The sequence below is a fragment of the Vanellus vanellus genome (genome assembly GCF_965231255.1).
Source record: "Vanellus vanellus genome assembly, chromosome: 3".
In the NCBI taxonomy this organism is placed as follows: domain Eukaryota; kingdom Metazoa; phylum Chordata; class Aves; order Charadriiformes; family Charadriidae; genus Vanellus; species Vanellus vanellus.
In genome coordinates, this window is record NC_138907.1 from 41,645,196 (window position 1) to 41,665,231 (window position 20,036).

Below are 20,036 nucleotides of genomic sequence, written 5' to 3' on the forward strand. Positions count from 1 at the left end.
TGAGTTATCAAGAAATAGTTTTAATCAATTATTCTACTGAAGATTTGCCAAAGAAATCCAAACTCTCTATTCAGAAGTGTAATAGTGAAAGCACACCAGCTATTGAGATTTTATGTATCAGTTACTTGAAACTGCTGGTATATTCTCAATATACAAGTCTCAGTTTTCATATATATGTGTTGTCTCATGCATACACGATTTCTCCTACACTATCGCTTAGTAACAACAACGAGAAGGAATTGAATGGTGGGAAAAACCTTTAAAACCATTGTCAAACCGAATATCCCATTTTCTCTCTAACTCCTTGAGTGGTCCATTTAAGAATCCATTTTAGCTACCCTTCCAGATAAGCTTTATCCATAAGAATCATACATTTCCCCATAGGTAGAAAACAAATATCAATTTGTCACATGTTGTGCTATACAGACATTTCTGCACAGTTGCTGCACTACACTAGCATGTCTGAAGGGGAAGACACCCCAGGTAGTTGGCTGCAGACACATCTCAGCAACATGGCACGTAGTTACGATTTGACACATATAGTCTTTATAAATCCAATGTCTATGAAGTCAAACAAATCTCCTTCTTATTTATAGTAACAGGCAAGAGCAGATCTCTGCCGTCTTGTTACACAGATGGCTGTAACATTTTTATAGTTAACTTACAACCACTGATGCCTGAGGAATAGACACACATCTGCCCCAAACTGCCAGTCCTGTAGGCTCTTCTTTTTAACTTTAGCTCCCAAAAATACAGTCGAAATACATGCGACACCGTCACCCCCTGAAAGCTACCACAACAAAAAGCCCCATATGAATTTGCATAAAATGTATTATTATTGTTAATGTTACACAGACTGGACAGTGATCACACACATTACAGCAAAAATAACAGTAATACCAACTCTTATCACCAAAAATGAAGTTTTAGAGAAAATTCATAGCCCCGGATCCCATATATCCCATATACTGAACTTAGTTTGGAAACATATTTGGGAAAAAAAAAAAAAAAAAAAATCATTAGAAGCTTCTAAATTTATGTTTTATTTAAAAAGATTTCAAAAAACCCTCATACTTCATACAAGTTACTGCCCATATGCTCTTTTTTTGCTGCTTGATAAAATGTACAGGCGTGGCTGGCTCATCTTGAAAAAAGGAAAGCTATTGCCTAGGATTTTCTTCTCCTGCTTGAAGACACTACTCCACATTTGCTGTATTTCCACATATCACCTGGGTCTTTAACAGGAAACGTACACAGAAAAGAGCTAGATTTATTAAATTAAATGCTTCCCTATTTAGACACTGGCTGTCCACCGAAGAAATTCTCTAAATAGATGACTTACAATCAAATGCTTGCTTTATGAGAAGAAGAATAGATGCAGAAAAGCAAAGCCATAATTGAACCTTGTACCTACAAGAGCTGTTAACTGACTTCAGTGAAAGCTTAAACAGCTTGATGAAATCCTGACCCATGGCAGCTTGGGTAAATATTACCTTTTAATAAATACGTTTCATTAATAATATATATCAAGGCAGATTCTTATCTTTTTCTTCTTGCTCCCCAAACTGGAAGAGAATAGAGCTTGTGAAAAGTAGATCTGCGTTTATAGAACTGGTCTAGCTACAGAGGTGAAAACGCACAGCTTGAAATTTGGTTTGAAAAGAGATAGTAAAGAAGGAACCAACATTGTGTGTACAGTTACCCAATTAATTTGATCTTGGATTTTCCTTCCTCTGGAATCTCTTTCTTGTGGAGTGAAGCACAGAAGGAAAACAGAAGGGTGGCTTACCCTTTTATTTTTGGTACATATTCTTTTTACTCCTGGCTAGCTTTCTATCTTTATAGCCGTCCTATGAGAAATTCTGTACTTTCTGCTACTTGCTAATTTCTATTATGAACACAGATCTACAGAATGGGAATTTGAAGAATTTAATAATAAAATTTGCTTTCGGGTTGAAAATTTATACCAATGTGCTGTTTGCCACCTAAGAGAATTTATTTCTCCAAGATTCAGATCCATAAAGTCACACATGCTGACCAGTTCACTTCCAGTGGCACATCAGTGACCCTACGTCATGTTTATTAATACTTTTGAGATAATCTACTTAGCTAAACAAAACACTATCTAAAATGAAAAGTACATAACTGCAAAAAAATCAAAACAAGCACAAGCTAATGTAAAAAACATCATAGATGTATCTAAAGCAAAGATCCACAGGGCTGCTAGATTAACAACACTAAATGAACACCTCTTCATAAGATCTACTACAGTCTTAATGTGTCACCCTAGTCCTGCAAACCACACATCTTTCAACCCAAGTTTGCCCCAACAGTGTACATCAACTATATCATTCAGATGGACATCTACTTCTTTTAATGCTGTGTTTCACTGAGCAAAAGCACACTGAAAAGGTATGGATATTTACATTGCATTGAAAAGACTGATTTAAAATAGTCTTTGTTGATAGCAATTTAAAGCAATCAGTTATTCCAGATCATATTCACATACAGCACATTCAGACAGAGAGATAGGAATGACAAAGAAAGAGTTGTCTTGTTCACTTTCAGGAATGCAACTGTCACAATCACCAAAATATTGTTGCTCTAAAAGAAATTCCGACTGTTCAATTAGATCTTGTTCCTTCGGCAAAATAGTTATAACATGGCCTATCATATTCTTCTAGAAGAACACAAGTAGTGACAGAGATTTCTTCTTAAACAAATGCCATAATTTCTTATTATTCAAATTTAAATGTTAGGTTCCAAGTTAAGTCAAAATCAGTTTGATATAAGAAACTTTCTAAAGAGAGCCAGAACAACAACAGATAGAAAATTAGATAGGAACCCACTTCGCAGGATGGTGTTGCAAAAAGACCTGTGCTATTTGTAGCTGCATACAAAGGTAAAACATACTGTGTTGAGAAGTAATCATCCTTAACATTATTTTGTTGTGATTATTAGTATCTGAGTGATGGATGAAAATCTGAGGCAAAACACATTATTATTATTTGTTCTTCTGCCTTTACTAAATAGCATAGTCAGATGTCTATTTTCAAAATCAGAAGAGAAAAATCATTTTTTTTATTTGGTGGAAGTCCTTTAACATAAATACAAGGAATTGGGAGATTTATTTGTTGTAGTAGTTATACTTTCTGCTTTTTTTCACTTAAATCTGAATACTTCATAGCCGATTTATAGCATTTGGGAACTGATACTGAATATCTGCTACAGTTTTCACATGGAAACTAAAATTAGATTACACCGAATTTTTAAAGCAGTTTACTGTATCAACCTTATAAGTTATTACCTGGATTTTAGATGAATACAGTGCAAGATCATAATTAAAAATATGTTAAGAGTCCTCTGTTAAAATGCTGGTAAAGTATACTGTCCTTGATTCAAATACTTGATAGTCTCTGCCATATTTACATATTGTAAAATATTAAATAAGACAAATGCTATCACTGTCCTGTTTTCTCTCCTTGTTGTCAGCTAAACAGCAGCAGAAGGTAAGTCACAGCCTGCAGCATGACCACTCTGCTTTCAAACCACTTTTCTGTTCTGGATTAATGCTTTCAATCTTTTCCAGTGTATAATCATTGTTGCTGCAGCAGAGAATGAGCAACATTTTCCAGTAAATTTCTTTGGTTCTGACAGAGGAAAGGTTGTCCTAAAATCTCACAAAGCAGTCTTAAATTCAACTGGATACTAATAAGTCAGGAGAAGAACAGCTAGGGGAAAAAATAGAAAAAGGATTTAATTCTTTTTTCCCCTGAAAGTAACCCCAAGTCCTCAGTGCATGTCCCCCATATGCTAAGAATCTACCACAAGTAAAGAAACCAAAAGGGAGGTGAGATGAACGGAAAGATTCTGTGGTCACATAGATTAGGGACATGTTCATAGTATTTTTAATTTCTTTGTCCTCTGAGCTATAAAAGATGATGACAATCCTGGGTTACAGAAGAACAGGATGAGGTACAGACAGAAATCTGAAAAGGAAGAGGAAAGAAGGGGGCCCTGGATGACTGAAAAGAATGCATAGAGAGCTTGCAAGAAACAAGCTGATATGGACAGACAGAGAATGAAGAGATGGCAGCAAAAAAAAAAACAAAAACAAAACCAAACCAAAAAACAAACAATAGTTGAAAAAACCTGAGCATCCAAGACTGGCTGCTTCAATCCATGCAAGCTCTGCTCATATCAGGTGGTCAGTGGTCAAAAAAAAAAAAAAAAAAAAAAAAAAATCAAACAGAATTTTGCCCAGACAGGACTATCTGGTCCAAACGAAGTTAAACTGCACTTTGCCTTTCACTACTGACAAGAGGTAGCCTGGCTGATTGGGTTTGCAGAGTTGCCTCTCAGCCATCTCCCTACTTTATCCTCTACCTCCCCAGCTGTGCCCAAGCTCTTTCCAGCGCCCGTTAAACTGAACGTGGAGTGGAAAACAGAACATGAGAGCATAGATGAACTTTCGGGTACCAAAAAGAAAAGTCTCCACAGTGATCTTTAAGAACATGTAATCCAAATCATAGCACAAAGCATTATCAGTCTGGACACCTCTGCTAGAACAGTCAATTGGTATCAGTGGAAATACTCCATACTAGTCTTGCTGTAGCTGCTCCCAGCTCTTCCTGAGGAAGTTGCTGCTTCTCGGAAAAGGCTAATGGTGCCTGGAAGCTGTTAATAGTTCCCTGGCTACTAAGATCTTCAGTAAGATTTGCCTGCTTATACAAGTCAAATATTACTGCAAAAGGTAAGATGGTAAACCCCCAAAATACACCTATTACAGAATCCACATCTGTATTCTATATTCATATTACTGAATAACCTCCAATCTCCTCCCCACCACCCCCCCGGTTTGGTTTGTGTTTTTTTTTTTTTTTTTTTTTTTTTTTTAATATGGTAAGACAATTCATCCAAGTTAGAGCAGAGAACAGCCGAAGCAGCCCACACACATATGTACTAGGCTTAAATTCTTTGGAAGTCTCTGTTGTTCAAGCTTTCCTTTTATTTATCCAAAACGGCACAAGCAAAAGATGTTATAAAAAAAACTTGAAAGAATGCTTGGGGAGGGGGAAGGGGTGGTCATTTTCATAAGGAAAGAATATTACTTTCAAACAACCTAGTGTCATTTTTATGTTTACACAACACAACAGGTACAGTAGAGCATACCACATACTGACAGATTAACAGGACCTCCTACCTCGACTTCATCCTCTCATGCATTCTCCCATGCTGGATACATTGTTGGTCCAATTCATCATTCCGTTTCTGCATCTTCTCCAATCTGCCATGAAGATACTCTTTTTCCTGACTAAGCTGGTTGACTTCAGATCTACAGAAGTAAAACACAGTGATGATGGATGTTGTCAGATTTCATCCTGCAGCGTGCCATCAATATGTGGCTTCAGCATTTATAAAATTTCATACATGTATATGTAATGCATAAACAGGCTACTACTAGAACTTTCAGAAACAAAACACTGTTTCAAATAATCTTAAGACAAAAGATCGTGATGCTGAAGGGTATCTGGTAAATATGCCAATGGCAATCACTCAGTCATAGGTTGGCTATGCTAATTTCAGCCTAATTTAAACAGGCATGTAATTTGGCAATATGCATTGATGTTAAATAAGATCAATAAATGCAAATTCATCCTTTAAGCAAGAATTTGGCCAGCATTTTGAAAACACATTTCAAGTTCTTTATTAGTAAAAGCTAACATTCAGTTTAAAAAACGGCTACTGAAAACTTGTTCAACCTTTACTGCTCTGTACAGGTTGAACTCTCAAGAGCGCTACCGTTTTAGAAACTTTATTAACCTAATATGCCCAAATTACCATAACGCAGATAAAAAAAAAAAAACATATTAAGAAGAAAATTAATAAAACCTTAAGAAACAAGGAAAAAATATCATACAGGCACACCCTAATCTACATAAAACTCAGCACAGCCTTTAAGAAAATTAGTCACTTCGAGCAATTCTTATTCTTCGCGGGTGAGCAGAGACACCAGATCCACGAATGACCTGGGACTGCTACTTGCTACATCTCTAACCATCAGGCCATGGAGAAAAAGGCATGAGCTGTTTCTTAATATCAGGAAAAGATCTCAGATTAAATTGTGATAAAATATACATTATGCACTTGTACAGTTTAACTCTTTGGAAAAGGTTAATGAGAACATGTCAGAATCTGCTATACCATCAGAAAGTAAGAATCAAAAGCAAGCAAATTTGTTTTATGGCATCTGCCACTCCAGATCTTGAGGTTAAAAAGCTTCAGATATAGCTTTAAATCATAAACTTAAATATGCTGCATTTACAGCAGAAAGATACTTTACCTTCCTGGCTGTTACAGAATGCAACAACAACTGACATTCTGAAAAATACAACAAAGTGCAGGGGGGAAGGAATACTCCTCCCTCAAAAACATGTTGTTACACTGACAAGTCAAATCTGGAAATGACAACATAATCTTTTCACGTTTAAATAGAGAACAATACACGATATCATCTGTGAATTTAAAAGAACTTAGCATGGGAAACTTTGGAAGACGACTGTATATAATTGAATTTAGATAGGGAGTTACAGCTCTATTAAGGAACATCACTGACAAATACATCAGAATCGTGCTGATGTACTTGTACATCAAACTCAAATGCATGAGAGTTTCCTGGACAGGTATGTAACAGTGGGCAGGAGGTTATAGGAAGGTAACTGTAGTCGAATTTTTAAACTGGTCATTTAACAGAAATACTAGTAACTTAAATGTCAGCACTAACAAAGCATTGTCAATTGGACCAATTGTTACCACACAGTATGAATGTAGTCTGTATTGATACTGATACTGTGAGAACGACAATCAGCAGATAAAAGCAAAGTTCCACTACAGAGCAGCTTGACAGAGACCTGGCGTAACAAAGCCTAACCAAGTGGTAACAGGGACTAAACTCAAGATTGCGTCCCTTTTTTGCCAGCACAATGCAACAACAGCATTTGCCACACAGGAATACTGTAAATTATCATGCTTGTAGGGTTTCCCAGCTGGAGGATCCTGCTTCTTTTTCTGTATTTATGCGTGGCTGTCTCATTCATGGAAACAGCAGAAACAACTTTCAAGGTGATAAAAATCTCAAAGTTTTGAAGGGACTTATTCATCTTCAGCACATTTGAAGGTGCCTGAAGTCCTTCTGGAAAGATGAAGGGATTCAAATCAACCAAAGCCAAAATGCTACTGAAAATTACAATTAATGAAACATAAGAAAGTACTGAATTCATTGATAACATGAGTAGCATGATCACTAATCTCTAAAATACAGCTCTAAATGCCTGATGCTTTGAACCGTGTTACTTGCATTCTCTTCTCCTAAAACATCTGTTGTAATTACAGTTGAACAAAAAAAAAAAAACAAACAAAAACATTCCAGTTAAAATATTATTTACACAATGTCTCTTCCAAGTAAATATCTATGAGTCTGGCCACCCAGATTCAAGTACTTCATTACACTGAAATTTTAGAGGACAGCACATATCAAGGGCAGAATGCCTATTAAGGTCAATGTTAAAAGGTTCACGTGTGGCAGCATTAAAGAGAGAACACTGGTCCCAATACAAGACTGCACAGCACGAGGCTTCATTATCACCTGACAAAGATTCCCTCTGCATCTTAAAATATAGCACTCATGCACCTCAGATTCCAAAGATTAAGATAGAACAGTTAATTCTATGTGATATTTAAATAACTTCAAAATTGTTGGGTTAAAAAAAAAAAACAACACACCACCATAATTATAATAAGAAATGCTTCTGAATCACTCTGCTCCCAAGCTGTCACAGCAGGGATGGGAGAGGGAGGGGTGCAAGTGCCAAAGTACAGAGTCCTGAACTTCAGAGGTAGCCCACACATAACGCCAGGGACAGAGGTAATTTAGAAAAAAATCTATGCACTATGTCTGATGGATCCAGAACAACTAAAGGACACAGCACGGACACGCTGATGTTGCTTCACAAGATCTACTCTGGGTCCAACAGAGCAAGTAGTAAGCCATGGTGGACTCAGAAGAAAGTGATGCGTGCAGACGTTTGGAGTGGGGCCATCTGAGCTGAACTCTGCATGGAATTGCACTTCTGCAGACTCAGGCTGGTCCCACAAGTCATACAGTCATTTTAGCGTATCTGTGTGTGCTTCCGAGATCTGACACACTCAAAAGACCTGTATGAAATCAATATTATTTCAAAATAGCACAGAGCAAAGCTACAACATCACATGAAAATGAAAATGTAAAATACATGCTTGTAAGTAGATGGGTAATAGATTTTGCCGAAATCTATTTACTTGTCACTATATTAAAAATAATTGATGATGACTGAGGGGGGAGGACAGGGACAACAAAACCCTCTACACTTCTGAATCCGTTCAACTATCAAGAAAGCTTCAACTTCTATTTAAAAACAAATTTAAGTTTTTATCTACCATCCTTGCTGGACGTGTCTTGGAAAAAAAATGAACAGGTTCCTCCAAAGCATTCAAGTACTGGAGGCAAAGAACCAGCAAACATTAAATAGTCACAATTCAAAGTCAGTCTCAGGATATTTTTCAGATGAGGTGATTTTTGAACGGTAAAGTGGCAAAGCTGTCTTTATTCATCTGAACTATCTTTTGCATTGTAGCACTTTTTAAGCGCTGCTCTTAAAACCAATTGTTTAATTGTACAGCAATTAAATACATGCTCTAAAATACTTTCTGCTGACGCAGTATTGTTGCCTATAATTTTAACGACTGATCCTTCAGACAGACTCTTTCACATCTTAGTACGGCTACCTTCAACAAACATTTCACTCCTGGTATTGAGCACAATGACTGCAGTCAACCAAACATGCAGAAAAATAGTTCAGCCGGGTGTGTGTTCCTTACTTCAATTAAACTCACACAGTTGGATGCCTACTGTTGCCAAACCAGTAATATAATTTATACATTATAGTCCAAACAGTAAAACTACACTAAAAGTCATTTAACAATATTTATAACACCATAAAATACAGTGTTAAAATATATGAACTGCAATATGTACCAAAATTATAAAATTTGTTTCTCATCATCAGTGATTAAAACCAGGATCATTGCTCTAGCTTCAATACTCACAACCCTGGTGACAGATTAGAATTCAAATCTTAATGATCAATTTACAATTAACAAGATAGAAGTGAAACAAATTAAACCAACCATTATATATAACGAGACCCAATGGACTCCCATTGTTCCCCTTAATTACAAAACGCAAATCACAAATACACAGTGGGTAGTGTTAAGCATTAATCTACAACCTAGAAACTCAGACAGTGACAATCAGAGAAAAAAAAAAAAAAGAACAAAATAACAGAGAAGAATCAACAAAGGGCTGTATTTTTAAACATGCCTATGCATATAAAAAACTTCACAGACCCTATCTTCTTTCTGCACAGCTTGAGGGGTTTATAATTCGTCTGACATTGTCTATCTGAAGCTTTTCTAAACCTGTGTAGGGGCTAGCTCGCAATAATGGTTCCAGCTGACGGATGAACAAGAAAACTTCAGTTTAGATTTCTCAGAAAGCCTGTATTAAACATAAAAATATACTCGCAATTCAGAGGCGTCCCACGGAAATTGTGCAAATATGTAGTCGTCACATATAAATTTGAAATACCTCTGATCAGAAATGGGCCCTTTATTTCCTATCAAAACCTAAAAAATTTATATCAACTTACTCTTGCATCCGTTATTAAAACACCTTGAGTTTTTTACCAAGTAAATAATGGTACTGCTAGCTTACAGTTATTTCTTAACCCCATAGAATCTAAAGCACAAAGATTCTAGAAGTATAGCAAGAAAATATACACCCAAGTCCAAAATTCAGTTTGTGATAAGGCCAAAACCAAGCCAAAAAACATGGAAAAAACCTTTTCCATGCAAATAGGGCATGCTGCTGCTTCATGATCAGCTTTTATTAACGTACAGGAGAATTGACTTATAAAAGCTTCCAAAAATGGTTACCTCTTTTCAGAAGACAAAGCTACTGCATTCTGCCCCAGAACTGTGGTTTTACACTATATCCAGTGACAACGAGCATGAAGATTGCCTTTTGGAGAGGTACTACTGAAAGATACGTATTGATCATGCATTTAAAACTTTGCCAAAGTAATTTTCAGCGTCTGATCTCCTGATCACATCTCTTTTTGAAGCCGTCTATTAAGTTTACCATTTTCCACCATCTCCAGTCCCACCTTTCTGTTCTCATTTTCCTATGCTTTCATTGTCCCTACCAATTTCTCCATTCGTGTTACTGACTGCAGCAGCTCCCGCTCCCACGAAGGCAAGCTCAAGCTATTTTAGGGCCACTTCTCAGAACTGCTTTCATACATTCTTCGATACCATTTCTTGTGCAAAATACCACTTTCTGGAGATCCAGGAGGGCTCCCGTTCCCTTTTTCAGGTTCTCGACATAGTCAACTAATGCTGCTAGGTGGAGAAACACTTGGCAATCTCCGGTATTTATTTTCAGAGAATAATGTGTTTTCACAGTATGTTTTCTGTCTTTCCTTCATCCTTTTACAGTTACTAGCCTGTGACTGTGAGCTCTAGCAACAAAGTCTGTGTGCATTTTTATTGCTGGAATAATAATACGATTTGAATCTATTTAGATTTTTTTATTACTTTAGCAGAGGAGCTCTGCTTTTTCAGAAGAAAAAGATCTGCTTGCTTCTCTCTCGAGTACCCTTCACAACATTTTCAAGGGAAGATCGCTTACATTTCCTCAAGTTTCTTATTTCTTCCCCAAACGCTCTGGATGGGATTCATCTCCCAAATTCAGCCACTTAACAGCTAGTCAACACTTTATATTCAGTGGAAAGTAGGATGGGCAGTGGAGGCAGTACCTGTGGGAAGCATCATATTTTTTTTTAATGTATATATATGTCTGTCATCTACTTATATCATTCCCCTTTGACCATTCCTGAAAGCAGGATACTGGGATAAATGAGCTCTCCCCCTGAGTGAGTGTTGCCCCTGTTATGCTACCTCAACAGGATGATTAAATCCGCCCAGCAGAAGAACCCTATCTTGAAAACCGATTTTATCTTTGCTTAGTGTTTTGCTTACTTCCCATAAGCCACGCAAGATGAATCCTACCCTTAATTACCACATTTACATTGCATGAAATTTACAAAAGTTGCAGAATGCCAACTCACTAAAGTCCTGTTTACTACTCTAATTATGAACCCTGCAGAAAGTTTCGACAGAGACTATTTTCACACTTAAAAACATAAAATCAAGTGATTTACTAGTATAGGACTACAAAATTAATAATTTTTTTAAAAAAAGATAGTGCTATCCTTTAAAACTTTTAAATAGATACCTTCATACTTTTGTATTTATTTAAACCAGTTATTGCTTCCAGGTTTTGTTCTGTTCCTGAATTTCTAATGGCTTTGTATTTAGACCTGCTATTGATTTTAACAAGAGCACCACATAACAAGCAGCAGCAAAATCACAGCTTCAATGACAAGCCATGTTGATGACAATTATTTCAGAGATAACTATAAATGGACCTTTAAGTAAATAAATAAACCGACAGACTACAGTGCTGAGAACTTTAAATATTTAGTATTTTTCATATAATTTCAGACAAACTCACATTGTAGCTCTGTTAACAATTTTCCACTCTTCATATTAAGAATATGAAGATCAGGAAGAAAATAGTATGCATTTTTTACATTGGAATTATCTAGGAAATAGGAAGTAATAGCTAGAAACAATCTGAAAAGCAGAAAATTAGAATTACCCTGGATAAAAATCCATCTATGTTTCTTAAGTGGCATATATTATATTGAGATGATGTGTAATACCTGGGACAAGCTGAATAATAATAAATATCAAAATACAAATAAAAAAAAGGCAGCATGTCCTAATACTAAAAGGGACAGGATAAGAAAAATATACTAACCTGTATTTTCCTGACATTTGTTCCAATTTCCTTGCCAATATACAACATTCTTCCTTTAATTTTGCTATGAATGTACTCTGGGAGGTCAGCAATGAATCCAGTTCATTTACTAGAAATTATAAAATGATAAAACTAGACATTTATTTTACAATTATAGAATTCATAGATAATTTAGAAACAATTTTATATATTCTTAATTTCTTTCCTCTAGATACTTCCGGTTTTGGTATGTTTTTTAAACTTCAGCAACTTGGATACGGAATTATGACATCATCATTCACCAAATAAAGGCTCTATGTCAGAATAAGCTAACCTAAGTTATTAAAGCATGTTGCCGCTGAATCAGGTCTTGTATGAGAAGAATCACCGTGAAGGCTACATATATAATCTGGTGGTTTTGCTTTTTAGCTGGGAGTTCCTTGACTTCTCTGGGAGGAATAAAATTGGCAAGCCATGCCTTAGCAGCCTTTTGCTTGCTCAACTAGTGCAGAGGATATACTGGCAACCCAAACACTCACACTGTAGACTCATTTAATTCTCTCCTTAAAAAAACAGTTCTTTTATTTACTGGGTCCTGCGCTTACTCTGATTAATGTATTTTTTTCTCTTTAATGATTAGATACAGATTTATTGTCCAGTGATAGTTGCAGTGAAACCATTTTATAAATTAATTTTCAGTTACTATCGGTTTGGGCTGCACCAAAACTCATGACCTAGAAATAAAGCATCTTTATTCATTCAAAAAGAAGATACTGCAAAATTATGTTTCTTGATTTCTGCTTTTAAAACCAGAGAAAGAGAGACTACTGTTACCCAAATTCCTTGTATATGTGTAGGGTCATATTACACAATGGTTTCTTTATGTGAAAAATAAATGACTATAATTTTTCAAGTCCTAGTCCTACTAGAGATATATAAAAACAAACTCAGCCTTAATGTTGTTTCATTTTTGTATACTGGGCCAATTTATGCTCCAAGAGGGTAAATTACACATCTCTTGTGCAAAATTACACTTGGTCATATGCTGATGTGCTGGCTAGAGTAGGGAAAAACAATTCTGAGAGCTTCTTTTCTTTTCCTACTGTGTAGACAGCAGCCATAATGTAGCTGTTTGCATTCCCTGAACACATAGAAAGGTCCTCTAGTACTGTGATAACGCTGCAAAAAAGGCAGAAAATCAGAGGGCAGATGGAAATGTGCCTTGTACCTCAGGTATTATCTGACACTGCTTAGGATTAATACGGGCTACATAATTTTTCTAAAGGTACTGCAGGACTGATGGGTAAAAATGGTATTTTATTAAACATATGAATAGACCATGTTCCATAAGACCTGAAGCACCTCCTCCTTTCCATGTTCAGGGGTTAGAGATTTCCTCTCTAAAAATTTCTTTTTTTGTTTATAATATGTACCTTTATTGAAGTTGTTGGCACAGTACTTCACAATAACAAAAGGCTTTTTTTGTTTGTTTGGAAACCCCATTTTACTTCCAGATTAAAGGTTAGAAATTATTGATCAGCTAAGTCAATGCAATGAAGTCTCCTATTATGAGAACCCGAAGTATGCAAAGGATTAAACATCCTTCTTCTAGAATGAGGGTGTGCGTGGGGGGGGCACATGGTAATGCTAAAAATGTTTGAGGCTGCAAAGATTAAATAAAGGAACATATCAATTTGGAGCTAGTGAATTACATCCAGCTGCGACAGTGAATTAAGAACCGATTAATGGCTAAAGCTTTTCTCCAGTTTGGATGCCGAAGCAAACTCATTAAGCTTTTAGAGTAGCTATAATGTGTGTACTGTGGGAACTGTTCAATGCTATTCAGGAGACTTTAACTGTAAGCTCAGAGCATTTCCCGCAGAGCTTCTGATGCTATTTTCTTTATATAACATGTGTGCCTGAAAATCCAGCCAAAAACAAGCCCTTTGTTTTTCTACTTTGTTGTGGTCTCTCTCAGCTTTACGTTTCTTGAACACAGGTAAATAAACTCATAATCCAGATGGTGCAACAGATGTGAGAGCAGCACTCTGAAATCAACAGACAGTGGGCAATACTTTCCATTTTCTCTTTTAAACGCTAACTAATATGTAATTCGGAATCTCCGGTGTAGTTAGCATCTGCTCCCTTCGGCCAGCCAAAGGTTACAGGTGTTCCTGATGTCATTTCACAGTAAGGCGTGGGCCTGGCTTGTGAGTGAGTGCCCAGGCTCTAATCTTTCCCTACCACCTACCAGTTTTCTCATGCTGGGCCTCCATTTGCTGCATCTTCTGTGTCAGCTCCTGCTCTCTTTGCTGGGCCTGAAGGGCTCGGGCCTTTGCTTCGTTGCTAATGCTTTGCTGAACGCTCTCTTTCTCCAGTCTGTAAGAAAACCCAAATAGGAAATAAGGAAAAATAAAATCGCACCCTGAAGATGATAAATTCAAAAAGCAAAGCAGCACATCAAAATAATAATAATAACAAAAAAAATTTATCTGGCCAAGCTTTTCACACTAAACATTCTCCTCCCACTTCAGGTGATACAAACTGACCTTTCTCTTACAATGTCAAACATTCTCCAGTGACTGGTAGAAAATGGATAAAAAATGATCTATTTCCCAAGCAAAAATTAGCCTTTCAGACAACAATACGATTTTATTTTTACAAATTTTAAACACGACTTCTTTTTCGTAAGGAAGTTTCCCAGCATCCACTTTGCACTGAACAGATTATTTGCATTTTCTTTTGAACGCTATTTTTTTTAATTCTGCAGCGAAGCTTAGGGACCTGACCCTGAGATGGACTGGTTCCCAGTGAACCAGCAGGAGATAAGTCAATGGGAGCGATTGCCACAGTGCTCATAATACAGCTACTCTGAAAGCTTAATGAGTTTTCTTAAGCAACCAAACAAGTTTTAACTATTAATTTATGTAAATAGGAGATGAATGCATCCATTACAATAGAGAAGACGGTTAGTATAAGAGAGGCCCTGCCCCTTGTGGTTCCGCTCACTGGGGGGTTGTACAGGAAGGTCTAAAGCCCAGTACTATTATCGAAGTACGCAGGCAAGAGAGCAATTTACTTGACCAGATATGCAAGATGGGGCAATCTACTCCTGAGGCAAAACAAATGCTAGACTACCACACTCCATTGAAGCATTTTATTTAATGCAAGCCAAGCAAAAACAGCACGGAAAATAAAGACCCAAATAGATATATGCATTTAAATTAGAAAAGACCTTAAACTGCAAATTCATATCGAGACTTTCCCAAAGGTAGTGAATATTTATCTGCTGCACACTAGGATCCAAATTCAAAATTTCAGTCAGTTCACACATACGAGGACGGGTTTCTAGATTTCAAATGACATACACGCACACGGTTTTCTACTGAAACTACATTTAATAGCTTAGGATAGGTTTCAATAAGGTCTTATAAATGTGTTGCTTTATTTTAGAGATAATACCTATTTCAAGGGACTGCAAAACAGAACACGGGCATAGATCATGTAAGGATAAAGCCACATCTCATGTGGTTGCTGCACTTAACCTTTGGATTGGTGCCTAATAACCCATCCGAGATATTGCAATATCTCAGCGTGACACACACAATGTTAAATCTTCTCTCTTAAATTTACCCCAAAGCAATACAAATGGTGGGTCACATTACACTAATTCCTGGTCCTGATGTTGCAAGCCCTACCTTAGGCAAAACTCCCTTGGAAATCACAGGCAGTTTTTTCTGAGGTAAGACTGAGAATGATTTGACACAGAGAATACATTTAGACAGCAAGAATATTATAGCGCTGAGGAAACAAAGCACATTTTTCAAGGAAATTTCATATATTGAACTGCAATTTATCACATCATTCTCACAATTACTTCGTAACCATATCGGGGCTATCCTAAGGAGTGATGCTCGCATCGTTTCCTAAGTGTAAGCTCCAAACGTGGAAAGCATTTCTATGAAAAATCTTTCCATATTTGCTGGGAACCAGTCTATTTCAACCCCTTCCCCGCTTCCAAACATCTTCTACCTTCAGACAGTTGTCATGAGCACTGGACTGCTCCAAAAAACGCACCGGCACCTAACGCATCCTCCAGACACTTTCAGCTAAAGGAAGTGGCAGTAGCATAGTATCTTTACTTAATACTGTCTCATGTGAGATGGTTGTGTGCAGCTGGGTGCTGTGCTGTCATCTGGCACACAGCTGGCTGGCTAGCATTCTGCTGGGGGTAGCCTTCAGCACGCATCAAGCTGCACAGCTCAAGCTACCAAGGCAAGCCTGTAAAGGTCCATTCCGCATTGCTAGGATCCCTCCTGGCGAACACATGCAAACGGGCAAGTTCAAAATGAATGGAGAATCTACTACCACCAGAAACACTCTCTTGCTAAGGGGACCCATCCAAAAAAAGCCACTCACCTGTGCTTCTTACTGTATAGAGCAAACTAGCAGGAGCTCAGAAACCATGGATGCACACAGAGTTCCCTATGGCCAAAGCGTATGTGGGGTGGGTGAAAACAGATGAGTTTATACAGCGGATAAAAGCTCGACTATAAGACTAGGAAAACACAGGTAAGTCTTATGCAGAAGGATAGTTGACTAGTCTCAGTCTTAGCACCTAGAAAATTTTGGGGTTGAGACACATCTAGTGCCACATGAAGAACAATATCTGAGATGCCTAGAGTCAATCTCCTGGAGTCAAAGCTGTCTAAACTGAGTGGCAAGTCTTTCACCCACAACTTGAGATGACACCTTCCCTGCTCTCTAAGTCCAATTTTTCTGCCCTCCTACAGAAAATTTCCACAACACATTTTACATATACAAAGAAAAAAAACCACAAAAAACCCACAAACCAACAAAAATCCACCATGGATAAAACATGCAGAACGCAGCTCAAGAGATTTCAGGAACTACTGGTTACATTCCTGCTACAACTGCAGGAGTTTTAGAAGGTTTGACACTGGCTACTTATTTGCAATTACTGTGATTGTGAAGGGGGAGCTTGATTTAAGAAAAAGAAAAGCTATGGACTGTTGATCAGTTTTACTAAAGCAGAAGCGTTGAACTCATTTTTGTGCCATAAAGTCAGAAGCGACCAAAGACTCGTTCCCACGGAGGCAAGCTCAAGCTCTGCTTGAGCCCTGTTCTGAAGTGCAAGTTTTCCAGTGATTTTAGTTCTGAACACTGCTTGTTTTGAGCCTGAGTTACACCTGTCAAGAGCAGTCTATGCAGTTAACTTGTTCACATATCTCAGTGAACCGTATACCAGTTTGCAGTGACTGAAAGCTATACTTTCTAAATATTCTTGACAAAACAAAGGGCACAGTAAAATGTAGCTTATGGCACAGGAAAAAGAACAAAATTGCCATCATTTGCAAACTTAAAAAGATCCGTGCTGAAAACGCAGTGAAAATTCACTTTGACCTCAAAGCTAACATAAAAGTATGCTGGCCGAATTTGAGTCACCAAATTTAATAAAAAAAAAACACCCAACCCTTTCCTACCACTAACAAACAAAAACTGGACCACAGATCCATTTTCAATAGAAGACTGCTCTCTATCAAATGGCTTTGCAGTAAAGAAAAAGGAAGGATGTAAAGATTAGTGATGCGAGAATCATATTTGACATAAATAATAGCTCATCGATTTTTGACTGTAAAAGAACAGAACTTAGATTGATAAAATTTGGAATTTCACAATGCAGTTCAACAGTAGGTATTTCTGCAAGAGTCTTTTTGCTTTGGTAACCGTAAAAATACAAAATGAAAGAACACAGGATGATCCACAGTGTAGAATTAGGCCTCTGACTGAAGGTTGCCAGTAGGTCTTCTGACAACGCAACTATGATGTGAAGCAACCATGATGTGAAGCAACCATGCTTCCTATATTGACTATTTGATTTTTCCATGAGATCAACATGTGGCATTTTATAAAAAGCTAATGGATCCATTAGTAAGGTCTAAGAACTTAATTGGACAAATTAAAATATTTTAGCAATTATCTCAGTTCAGTGGCACACAAGAGGTCATTATAACCTTATTTTTGACATCTCTATTTCTTATTAATTACAGTTAAAAATGTAAAACTATTCTAGGTTTTCATAAACACTTACTTTAAACTGGACTTTATAAATTAAGGCATGTAACATTCCAAATGTTTGAGGTATCTGAACTAACAAGACTGTTGGTCTAAATAATGACCAGTCCTAAAACTCAGCATCAACACTCATAGTTGGGCAGCAAGAGGACCAGTAGAGCCTAACACTGATGCTTTTACTACATGCCCCAGTGGTTGAGCCCAGACCTCTTCCCAGATAACAGGTAGCCAAGTGGGCCAGCACTATGAACTACTGCTGAACAAATCCTATCAGAAAAGGGAAAGTACTCAGCTGAGGGCTCCCACAGATCTTCCACAGGAAACAGGCTTCCCCTCCCAGTACTTTTGAAAATAAACGTGTAGCACAAGCTTCTAGATACCAAATGGAAAAATGGTTTTGTGGAGGTAGCCAAGCACTTAATTCCCAGTATCTTCACAAAATCTAGCCTGTGAGCACTCAAATCAATTAGAACACTTTTGAAAATAGGACTTGAAAGCCTACATGAGTTAGGAACTCTAAAGATTTCAGCCAATAGCTTTGGGTACAAAGGCCCAGCAACGTTTTATTCAGTCTGCTTTGCAAGCCTTCCATGATGCAGGTCTATTTGACTGTCCCTTACAGGCAGCTTTCTGAACCATCTTCTCATAGGTTATTTCATATTATTATTTCAGTTACAAGTGTCAAGGGAAGAATGGAAAATCAGAGTATATGCTTGCTCTTCTATCAGGCTACAGGGAAAAAAGAACCCCAAACACACAGCAACATTCATGGTAAGAAAACCCCAAAAAACAACAACAACAAAAAAGAATAAAACCCGAAACAAAAGGTCACAATACCTACCCTATCCTGTAAGGCGAAACATAAGAAAAATGTTTGCAGTCTCTTACCTTAATATCAGAAAGCATTCAAATACTGCAATGATAAAGGTCATAAAAGAATGTATGTAGAATATGTTGGGTCAGAACACTTCACAAATCTCTTCCCTCTGTCCTCCATATGTATCTTCATAACTATGTCATAGACAGAAGGATAAGGGCTTGTTTTTTTTTTTTTCAGATCAGCAGACAAGCCTAAAGGTTGGTCTGCAAATATGAAAAAAAAAAATAGGCAATTTACCAAGAAGTCATTCTCCCCAGAAATGGGCTTAACTCGCATTCTCTATTAATGTAAAACTCCTAAAACTGCTTTCAGACCTGCCTTTCAATTTAACAGCACTGCAGTATCCTATCCAGCTATTTATAATGGAGAACGTCTTTACAGAGATTTATCTCATGCTATCTAAAGTCTTAGTATTTTCAAAAATTTAGGTAGGGAAATACACCACAGTAAGACCCCAAATTCTACATGTAAATAAGTAAATGCTGGTTTTACATGTAGCTAGGATTCAAATTTATTAATTTCCACACCTTCTAAATTAACAGAGCTTTAGAGCATGTACCTTGCTCATATGTTTGCATCGAGTCAATAAAGGATTCAGGGTCACAAGATTTCTCCCTTTCCCTTAAGTCAGGCTTCTAGGAACCTTTTGTTTAGCGTTTATTGTTTTGGTTATCTTCCTTTCTAAGGCCTATGCTTTTTCATCTAATATGTCCTTGGTAATACCTAGGATTGCTATGACTGAGAACATAGCTGGACAGTATTTCCTGGTTTCCTCTTATAAAACACTGTAGATTTTTTGCCATCCAATTTTTTGTAATAAAGATTTTGATTTTTTCAGTGCATGTGTAAATCCACCAAGCATGTTTAGACTGGCTGGGGTTTATGGCTCTTGGTGCGTTTACAGGGCAGAAGGAAAGGCATGAAATAAATGTTCTTATGTCAAAAAAATAAAAAAAGATGCACACGTGCATGCTTGTGCAAGAAGTACGTAGAAATACCTTTTAAAAGCATCACGATCAGGTAATTTCTTTAAACCTCTCCAAGGAGCTGAAAAATTGCCCTTCCTGTATCCCATCGTGGGAATTACCCACTGAGTTGCTC

At 37.2% G+C, this 20,036-nt stretch overlaps 1 protein-coding gene across 5 annotated transcripts in view; it reads right to left on the reverse strand.

Annotated features, from left to right (window-relative positions):
• Positions 1-20,036, reverse strand: part of SDCCAG8 (SHH signaling and ciliogenesis regulator SDCCAG8) — a 105,384-nt gene that overhangs the window by 38,164 nt on the left and 47,184 nt on the right. For 4 of the 5 annotated variants that reach the window (XM_082480416.1, XM_082480415.1, XM_082480413.1 and 1 more), the window contains 3 exons: positions 14,211-14,338; positions 11,981-12,089; positions 5,204-5,335 (listed from right to left, as the gene is read on the reverse strand). In XM_082480416.1, the coding sequence (XP_082336542.1) occupies positions 5,204-5,335; positions 11,981-12,089; positions 14,211-14,338 (369 nt within the window). Of the gene's footprint in view, positions 1-5,203; positions 5,336-7,062; positions 7,193-11,980; positions 12,090-14,210; positions 14,339-20,036 lie in introns of those variants that run through there. The other variant, XM_082480417.1, reaches the window with a different exon arrangement.